The sequence below is a fragment of the Myotis daubentonii genome, chromosome 2 (genome assembly GCF_963259705.1).
Source record: "Myotis daubentonii chromosome 2, mMyoDau2.1, whole genome shotgun sequence".
Taxonomy (NCBI): domain Eukaryota; kingdom Metazoa; phylum Chordata; class Mammalia; order Chiroptera; family Vespertilionidae; genus Myotis; species Myotis daubentonii.
In genome coordinates this window covers 4650194-4660577 of record NC_081841.1, presented here as the reverse complement: position 1 = coordinate 4660577, position 10384 = coordinate 4650194, and the positions used below count along the sequence as shown (strand labels likewise).

At 46.1% G+C, this 10384-nt stretch overlaps 1 protein-coding gene across 1 annotated transcript; it reads right to left on the bottom strand.

Moving 5' to 3' along the window:
* Positions 1-1757: 1757 nt before the first annotated feature.
* On the bottom strand, positions 1758-8459 carry SNU13 (small nuclear ribonucleoprotein 13). The gene is made up of 3 exons (XM_059680839.1): positions 8314-8459; positions 3509-3629; positions 1758-2604 (listed from the first exon to the last, which is right to left on the bottom strand). Exons 1-3 carry the CDS (start codon positions 8314-8316, stop codon positions 2342-2344), a joined length of 387 nt encoding a protein of 128 aa, XP_059536822.1. The 5' UTR covers positions 8317-8459; the 3' UTR covers positions 1758-2341.
* Positions 8460-10384: the final 1925 nt, after the last annotated feature.

Below are 10384 nucleotides of genomic sequence, written 5' to 3'. Positions count from 1 at the left end.
CTAGGTGGCTGGATGGAAAGGACAGGTTTCCTTGTTTTCATGTCTAAGCTTTAGGAACTGTTCATTCTACACATTGGAGCACCTGTTAGGGTGCTGCTGCAGGTGCTAAGTTCTGGCTCTCTACTGAGGGCAATAATCAGAAGACAATCTGATATTAGTTAAGGACAAGTGGAACAGAATGTGACGGTGCAGGAGAGGCAACGTGAGGTGGGGTAGCTGGGAAAGGCCCTAAAGAAGTGACAGTGAATGACTAGCATGAGAAAGCCACCCGTGCAGCAAAGGAACACCAAGTACAAAGAATTTGAGAAGGAAACGGGTAGGGGGTGTTCCAGAAACCAAATAGGAAGCACTGAGCTGACAGAACTCGGTGAAGCAGACACAGGACACGCAGAGGAGACCATTAAGGAGCAGGAAAGAGCCACGGTTGTCTCAGGTGGTCACACGTTGACACCTGCCTTTTGAAGGCCTCCAAGGGAGCTCATACAATGGAGTAGACCAGGCACCAGGAAGGAAGATCCCGGGAGCCCCCGCCCCACCCCATTTCTTAGGGCTCTAATGGGTAAGCCTGAATTTCCATTCAGGTGGAGGTTGGATTTCTTAGTTCCCTCTGCCCCCAAATTATTTGAGTACTTTAAAGTACAAGAGAGTAAGAACTACCTCAAACTTCACCATCCACAAATAGGAAACTGCTGGAGGCAGTGTGTGTATAAACACTGGAGCAGGCTGGGGAGGATGCTGGGGGCAGTGTGTGTATAAACACTGGAGCAGGCTGGGGAGGAGGGGGAGGAAGAGACTGGCCCATGCTGGCCAAGAGGAAACAAAATATAACCTATCCCCATTAATCTGACCATTACAGGTATTTGTACTTTGTAAGAAAATGTCTCCAGCTGAGGTAGCAGGCTCTCAGGGTACTTCCCCTTTTGATAAAAAAAAAATAGGTGAGGCAGGTGACATGACAATGATTTGTCACCAATCCCAATCCCCCCTCCCAAGGGCTACCAGGAGCCCTAATTTTGCAACAGTGATTTTCAACTAGGGGTAACACTGCCACCAGGGAACACTTGGCAATGCCTGGAGGGAGGGGTTAAGGTTGCCATCGACATCTGGTGGGTAAAGGCCAGGGATGCTGCTAAAAACCCTGCCACACACAGGCAGCCTCCGTCACAGGATTACCCAGCCCCAAGTTCTGAACTACCAGAACCAGCTGGTACGTAGTGGTGGCTTTTGCACAGCTTCTTGGTGTAAAGTTTGAGCAGCTAAAACCATACTAATAACGCTAAGCAGTTCTTCAAGTATTAGCTGGATACCGACCAAGAATCACACTTTCTCTTTAAGTTGTAGTATGAATATATTTCTTTACTAGGACTCTCACAACAATGATACATTAGCACTGTCCTTCTGACGTGATCAAGAACACATACATCTGACCCACATCGTGGCAGGACAGGAAATGGGTAAAGGCTCTCAGAGCTGATACCAAGTGTCCACTGAAGAAATCTATTCACCAGAAAGGATGTTTCCTTGGACTCCATCACCTCTGTTGTAGCTTCGTCTCCAAGACTTGCCCAGAATCCTTCAGTCCAGCACCAGTTGACTCTACTTTCTCTTGCCACTCCAGACTCCTTTAAGACCTCGGTCAACTGCTCCATGTCTCACTAGCCCAGGCCACTTTTGGAATCCTGCAGCACACATCTCTTTGGTATGCTGCTGTCCTCCACCCTCAGGGGCACAATTGGGAGGTTGTTTTTTTTGGGGGGGGGGGGGACTGGAGGGTGAGGGGGGAAGGAAATATATTTTCAAAAGCAAACGGTAGGGGTACATTAATAAATGACACTTGGGCATACAACTACCTACCTCACAGGATACATGTTTCTTCCTCAAATGATGCATAGTACCCTAGAGAGCAAAGGAACCCCGGGATCATGTATGGAATGATTCTGTATGCCAGGCACAGGGAGATCAAGTGGGTGGTGTCTACTTCACCATGCCCTGTACACAAAAGGGAGTTAGTGCCTCAAAGCTGGAACCGGATCTCTCTACCCTGGCTCTTTCCTGCTTTTGAATGGTGTCACCACTCTGCTTCTACCTGTTCTGGGCTTAGTTCATTTTTCAAAGTGAGGAAAGATAGCAGAGGAAAAGTGGAAGAGGAGGGTTAGGGGTGGGGTGGGTGTGGGGATGATAATCTATACGACAAAACAAAAACAATTCAAAAATATAAAAAGATTTACTACTACAATATTTTATAACAATAGAAGGTAGCTGGAAATCCTACATGGTAACACAGACAATATGATACACAACCGAGGGGGAGGAGGCAAGAGAGCGTGGCAGAGGCCACGGTTTAGACTAAGAGCCTTTCAATGGACTGCTGAATGGACTGGATCTGCTGCTTCAGCTGGGAGCCTTCTTTGATGGTGACAGAACAGGCGATGACGGGCCTGGAGACCCCGCAGGCCCGCCCCAGCGCCTGCTTGGAGCGCACAAACACGTAGGGCACGTTCTTGTCCTCACACAGCAGCGGGAGGTGCAGGATGATCTCCAGGGGCTCTGCGTCTGCCGCCATCACAATGAACTCAGAGATGCCTCTGTTAAGGGTTTTGGTGGCTGTGGAGAGAAGGACATGAGGCCAATAGGTGATGGGGGTTTGGGCAGGGAAGCCACAACAAAGCCATTTCCAAGGAAAAACACATGCAAGAAAACTGGGCAAAACTCTCACACATAAGCAAGTCTCTGCCCTGTAGTGGCCTTGGGAAGTGACAAGGGATTTAAGTGCCAGTCGGTTATCCTCAGTGCCTTCCTCAAGCCCATCAGTTCTGTCAGAGCACATCCTGAATCAGTCCACTTCCTTCCTCTCCTCTGTACATGTCCAAGTCACCGCCATCTCTTGCCTGGTTCATCGGAACAGCTTTCACACAAGCCACGCCAGCATGAAGCAGAGCATGCAGCACTTCTCAGACTCTGTGATCTGTGACAGTTTTACCATCTCAACCTGCCACGATCAATACTTCTGACGAGCTCACATGCAACTCACGCAGGAAGCACACCAGCACCAGCATCGTTCTAATGCTTATTCCTGACTGTCTATCTCTGTGGCCCAGCGCTAGCACGTGGACCACACTCGGCATTAACGCTCAAGTACTAGACAAGGGCACAGGCTCTAGAGCAGCGGTTCTCACCCTTCTGGCCCTTTAAATACAGTTCCTCATGTTGTGACCCAACCACAACATTATTTTCGTTGCTACTTCATAACTGTCATGTTGCTACTGTTATGAATCGTCATGTAAATATCTGATATGCAGGATGGTCTTAGGCGACCCCTGTGAAAGGGTCGTTCGACCGCCAAAGGGAACGCGACCCACAGGTTGAGAACCACTGCTTTAGTATCTAATGTAAAAATGCTGTTCTCAGGTCCTCGCACTGGTCCCAATCAAGAGTACCCGGCCCTCTTTCTGTACTGGAAACCTAGACCAGGGACTCCTGCCCCCCTGGAACACGCTGGCTGCCTTACCCTCATTGGCTCCTTTTCGAAGCTGCTTGTAGTTACACGACTGCTGAACGAGGTCCAGTAGTTTTTTGGTGAGGTGGGCATCTGCGAGAGGGTAGGCCTTCGGATTTACATCAGCCTCAGTCTATGGGGGTGAAATCAAAGCATCAGTGAAAATGAACCACAGGCTGTTCCCGACCAGTCACAAAATAATCGACAACTGAGACAACGGTCAGCTTCCCTGCTTCTCACCCCCAAACACACTGATAAATGACACTAGAGCCACACTGCCCGGTTTTTCTAAGTTAGGAGCACACTCTGAACTTAGAAAAACTGAATTAGGACTTAAACAAAAAGTTAATTACATAATCCAAAAATGTATACTAAAGGTCATATACTTTTAAACGTGCCTCTCTTTAGCTTAATGCTTGGTAACAATCCACAGCAAATGGATTATAAATGGGCTCCCATGGCTCAGTTTCAATGAGTCACACTGGGGTAATCTTTAAATTTAGATTTTTGTACTCTATACTATACTAAGTTTACTGAATCAAAATTAAGGTATAATTGCCCATCCAGTGTGGCTCATTGGGTTAAGCGCCATCCCATGCATACAGAAGTCACTGGTTTGATTCCCAGTCGGGGCACATGCCCAAGTTGAAGGCTCGATCCCCAGTAGGGGGTGTGCAGAAGGCAGCAGATCGATGATTCTCTCATCATTGATGTTTCCATCGCCCTCTCCCTTCCTCTCTGAAATCAATAAGAAAAATATTTAAAAAAAGACTTTGATTCTAATACTAGATATTTTAATATTAAGAAATTACTCCCTGCCCTAACCAGTTTGGCTCAGTGGATAGAGCGTCGGCCTGCGGACTGAAGGGTCCCAGGTTTGATTCCGGTCAAGGGCATGTACCTTGGTTTCGGGCACATCCCCAGTAGGGGGTGTGCAGGAGGTAGCTGATCGATGTTTCTCTCTCATCGATGTTTCTAACTCTCTATCCCTCTCCCTTCCTCTCTATAAAAAATCATATATATATACATATATAGAGAGAGAGAGAGAAAGAGAAATTACTCCATTCCTCCCATCTCATTCCCACCTGACCAGTTTAACCATTTTCATTAATTTCTCATTTGTTTTCCCTGTGATTCTTTTTATAAATGTATTTATATTATATATACAATCCAAATGCAGCCCAACACCACTATCTCATGAGTCCAGCTGTCTGCCAATGGAAGTTTGGTCCAACCCTGGGTCTGGGGACTGAACCTTCTTGGCAGGCCACATGCAGCACCACCGGTTGTAGGCGGTGACTTGTGGGTGATGGCCAGGTGGGAACACTCACAACTGCATCTGTCGAGACTGAAATGACCTACCCCTGGAAGGAGCAGGAAGTGATATTAAGGGCCAGATTTTACCAAGACACCTAGTCCTTAACACAGTGGCTCTCAACCTTCCTAATGCCGCGACCCTTTAATACAGTTCCTCATGTTGTGGTGACCCCCAACCATAAAATTATTTTCGTTGCTACTTCATAACTGTAATTTTGCTACTGTTATGAATCGTAATGTAAATATCTGATATGCAGGATGTATTTAGGCGAGCCCTGTGAAAGGGTCGTTCGACCCCCAGAGGCTTAACACATGATCCCTGGGTGATGAGCAATTAAATTAGGCGAGGCTGAAGGAGTTACCTGAAGTAGTGGGTAAGAAAGACTTTATTATCTGTCTGCTCTTCTCCATACATTTTAGAATTAGCTTTTCAAGGTCCACAAAAAAGCCTGCTGGGACAATGTCTGATTTGCAGATTTGTTATAATAATCCCAGGAACACAACTTTAGGATGCAGAATCTGTCAATCCCATTCATATTAGTGCCTTTAAGTAAAGTTTTATTATTCTCCAAAAGCTTTATTATCTTTTATACTTATTCCTAGATACTTCAAATTAAGAAAATTCACTGTATTTCTTAGTGTGCTACGAGTTTCTCCTTTAATAAATAAACTGGTGTTGAATTCTATCAGATTTTCTGTACTGACTCAGGTGAATAAGATTTTTCTTCTTTAATCTTTACAGTCTTTCTAATGTTAAACCAATTTTGCATTCTTGAGATAAAAACAACTTAAGATTTTATTTTAGATCTACTAGCTAATGAACATAGTTTCTTTGAGGGATAATAAAAATGCTCTAAAATTCAATAAATCGATGGTCACACAACTCTGTAAATATATGAACCCACTGAATTATATACACTTTAATGAAGTTAACTTTATGGCATGTAAATTATCTCAATAAAGCTATTTAATAAACTAGGTCTAGAGATTCTTCAAGGTTAAAATAATTTTATGTTAGGCCCTGGCCAGGTAGCTCAGTTGATTATTGAGTGTTATCTCCATACACCAAGACTGCAGTTTCAATCTCCAGTTAGGGCACATACAAGAATCAACTAATGAATGTATAGATAAGTGGAACAAATTGATGTCTCTCTCTTTCCCTTACCCTCTCTCTAAAATCAATCAATAAAAATATTTTTACTTCAGAGAGGAAGGGTGAGGGAGACAGAAACATCAAAGATGACAATCATTAATCTGCTGCCTCCTGCACACCCCACACTGGGGAATGAGCCTACAACCCGGGCATGTGCCCTGCCCGGGAATCAAACCATGACCTCCTGGTTCAAAGATCTGTGCTCAACCACTGAGCCACACTGGCCAGGCTTGTTCTTTACCTACTTTCTTAGTTCTTTCCCCCTCCCAACATAAGCATTTAAAAAATTTTATTTCTTTGTTTAAAGAAAGGGAGAGAGAAGCATCGATTTGTTGTTCCACTCATTTATGAATTCATTGGTTGATTCTGGTGAACAGAGATGACACTCTAACCAACGGAGCTACCCGGCCAGGGCTATATATTCCTTCCAAACACTTTGTTATTGATTCCTAATTTATTTGTGTTTTCGTTGGGAGAATACGGTCTGTATTATCATCAATCTTTCAAAATTTGTTGAACTTGTTTTATGATCTAGGAAGTAGCCAATCTTCATAAATGTTCCGTGCTTGAAAAGTGCCTTTTATACTTGTCAGGTGCAATATTTACTACATTCACTATGATCACTAAACCAAGTTTACTTATAGTCTTGTTAAAAATCCTCTATTTCCATACTGACGTTTTCACTTCATAATCTAACAATTATACACTTAACTGCTAAATGATTGCATATTTGTCTATTTCTTCTTGCAATGATATCATTTTCACATGTGTCTTGTATTTTTTGGCCACTATCTTTACAGATCATTTCTTTCTGATGTTCATATAGGCTACAGTACACTTTTTAAATTGGCATATCTTTTCCATTCTTTTACTTCAATCTGTCCTTCAACTGGAGCATTTAGTCTATTTTTATATTTAAGTATTGACTGTGTAAATTAAGTAAACACTGAATTCAAATCTTCCTTCTTTTTGTGCCTCAGCTCAGTCCCACATGTTTATTTTTTCTTTCTTTAGGTTAATTATTATTTTTTCTCCACTATTTTCCCCTCTACTAGTTTGGAGTGGTATGTCTTTTTTCTTTTGGTGCCTACCCGAGAAAGGATATTTGTCAAAATCTAATTCTCAACAACAATCATCACCTCCTAAACAATAAAGGACCCAACACTTGAATTCCAATCACTCCTCAAAGTTACGTTTTAAAATGTCAGGTATTTCCATTGTGATTTCCACCAACCCATCTCTGGAAGTAAGTATTCTCAGCTCTCAACAAACACCAAGTGCAAACAAGGGGAGCCTGCCCGCCCATCCAAGAGGAATCATCTTATCTGTCAACAATAACAGGTCAGCTCACCTTTAAAACCACACTACCGATGTTAGAAATAGCAACAGCAATTTCTTAGTGTACTTATACACATTCTTCCAAAAAATTGTTTAATCCTCACCGGAGCACATGCTTAGGGAGAGGAAAGGGGGTCGGGGTGGCGGGGGTAGAAACATGGATGGGTGGCTTTCTGCACCGGCAGGGGATCGAACCCGAAACCTTTTGGTGCACAGGACGACGCTCAACCAACTGAGCCACTCGGGCCGGGCCCCATCTTTTTATTTCTTGAAGGGTTAACTAAACCATGAATGAGATCACTAGCTAGCTTTAACCCTAGCTCCGCCAGTTTGGCCTCCTGTACACCAGACAGCCCCAAACTGGCACCGCACGTGGGGCTACCAGGACCTGACTTCGGAGACCACAGCTTCGCAGGAGCCTTTATTTACTGCACCCCCAGCGGGGCTCGGGGATCCCCCACATTCCCCGCCCGGAACGCCAAAGGCTCCCTCCCTAGGTCCCGGCACGTGTGACTGGCGGCGAGCACTCGGCGCAGACCCTCGCCGGAACATCAGCCCCGGGAAGTGGGGCGGGGGAGGCGGATCTGAATCCAGCGAGTCCGCACCATCCTCTAGAGCCCCCTCCTCCCGCAAACAGAAAAGATGGAGCCAGGTTTGCTCACCCAACTTTCTCCTCTCTCCCACGTGGGCCGGTCTCTTTCTCCCCGGTCGGACCGTGCCCGCCCCGCTCACCAGAGGCCGTCGGCAGCGCGCACAGCCGGCTGCACCCCCGCTCGCAACGGCTGGGACCCTAAGGCTTTCGGGGCTCTGACCTGCGGCGGGGCTGCTGGGACCGCACGGCCGCCCGAGTTCAGACGCGGGGCCGGACGGCCGGGCGACGCAACTCCCGGACGCCGGTCCCGCCCGGCCTGGCGCCGAAGCCTCGCAGGTTGAAAGCCCCAGCAGGGCCGCGAGTGGCCCGAACCGGGGTCGCCCGCCTCCCGGGCCTCCCTCCCGCGCACGCACTCACCATCGCTGCGGTGCCGCGGGCTCGCCTCCCCTCAGGACGCGCCGCCGACCGACGTCAGAGAAGGAGCGCTCAATCCACCGCAAAGTCTCACGGAAGTAGTGGAAATGGCCGCGCGTGCGGCCGGAAGCGGAAGTGATGTCACTGAAAGTGGGCGGGCCGCGCCCGCTCAAGAGCCAGAGGGAAGGGGTGCGTGGAATGGCTTCAGGCCTGGGCTTGGGGCCTCATTTTGCTGTTTTTTGATTTTTTAAAAAATTATTATTATTTTTTTTACCATCATTCTACATTACAGGCAAAACCAAGTTCAACCTAAAAAAACAAATACACCAAAACAAAGAGTTTCAATGGTGACATTATTCCATTGCCGGCTTATGTTTCAGCCCATTCTTGTGTTTAAAATCATCTTTTTGACTCATCACCGGAGAGGGAAAGGTATGGGGATAGTGATAAGTAATCCTAACTGTTTTCCTTCATGTTCAGCTATCCGGGTTGAGATTTCTGAAAGGGTGTGGGATCCAGCAGAAATGGAATCAATTGAGTAGGGAATTCAGGAAGGAGCAGGCTTGGGGGTGGGGGGTTGAGTTTCCGTCAGGTTGAGTTTGGAGGTGTCCTAGGACAGCCATGTTCTCCTGCCCAGCATACCGTTCTTTTCTCTATGCTTCTCCAACTCTCCGTTATTGAAGGCTAGACTCACGCCTCCCCACTTCCAGTAGGTCCTGTCTGATGCTTATGGCCCTCACTCATCTCTCTCCAGCATGATGTCAGGCATATCTGAGGACCATTAAGGACTCGTTTCAGTTAATTCCTTTGGAAACCTAGCAGTAGAGGACTGGCAGGACCCTTAGGGATCATACGGCCCAGCCCCTTCATTTTACAGACACTGAGGCCCAGAGCGGGGAAGCTGCTAACCCGCCATCAGAGTGAGGCAGTGGCAGAGCCAGGACTGGACCTTGGCAGTTTTGGATCTTAGTCTGGGTTAGTTTCACTAAATCGAATTGCCCTGCTTGAGGTGAGTTGTGGCATTGGACAACAGATGGGTTTGAACTGGCTCCAGGACTGAGCATTTATTACATCAAAAATCCCTCCAGCAAACTTCACCTCATGCAAATCATATATGATTGTCAAAGAACAAAATTTGTCTCCAAATTAAGAAATGTCTATTGATGGCTCCTCTTTAAGAGCAGGACCTGTGATGCAGGCTCTGCTCTTCACCTCTCTTGGATGCTGTTTCCTGTTATCATATTAGTTGGACCTACCACCCACCGCTGCTGGGGGAATGAAACCTTATTATTCCAGTTTAATAGATGTGTCCTTATCATTTGCTTTTTTATGTCTTTTATAACAATTCCTGCTTGTTATTTGGCCTACCTGGCATCTTGGGCCATCATATTCCAGATCTGATAGAGACTTGATGTTTTCATGACCAAGAGTAATGAGACCGTACATTTTACCTAATTAATCCGTTTCCCAACTATGTAATTACTCAATTTCCATGTTCTCTCAGAACTAGCCCACCCTTTTGTATCTTGCTGTTTCCCTCACTAGTAAGTTAATTAATATTGACATATGATCAGGGTCAACTTGCCTTAGGAATTTGTCTTTTACCACACTTCTGTCCTTAAAAACCTAAATCCTTGCCATGGCTTATTAGACCCCTCCTTAGTACTCTGCCTCATCTGCATGTTATAGCCCCATCCACCTTCATTTTTTTTCTTTTTCTTTTTTAAAAATATATTTTTATTGATTTCAGAGTGGAAAGGAGAGGGAGAGAGAGAAACATCAATGAGAGAGAATCATTAATCAGTTGCCTCCTGCAATGCCCCACCCTGGGGATTGAGCCAGCAATCTGGGCATATGCCCTGACCGGAAATTGAACAGTGACACCCTGGTTCATAGGTTGATGCTCAACCACTGAGCTATGCCGCTGGGCCTCACCTTCGTTTTCTACCCTGAGCACACCCAATACCTCCAACCCCTTTCATCACCCTCTGTTGGGAGTTCTGGGTAGCTAGGTCCTATTCACCATCTCTTCAGTGAAGCCTTCCTGATCACCCAGACCAGGTAATTTCCCCTC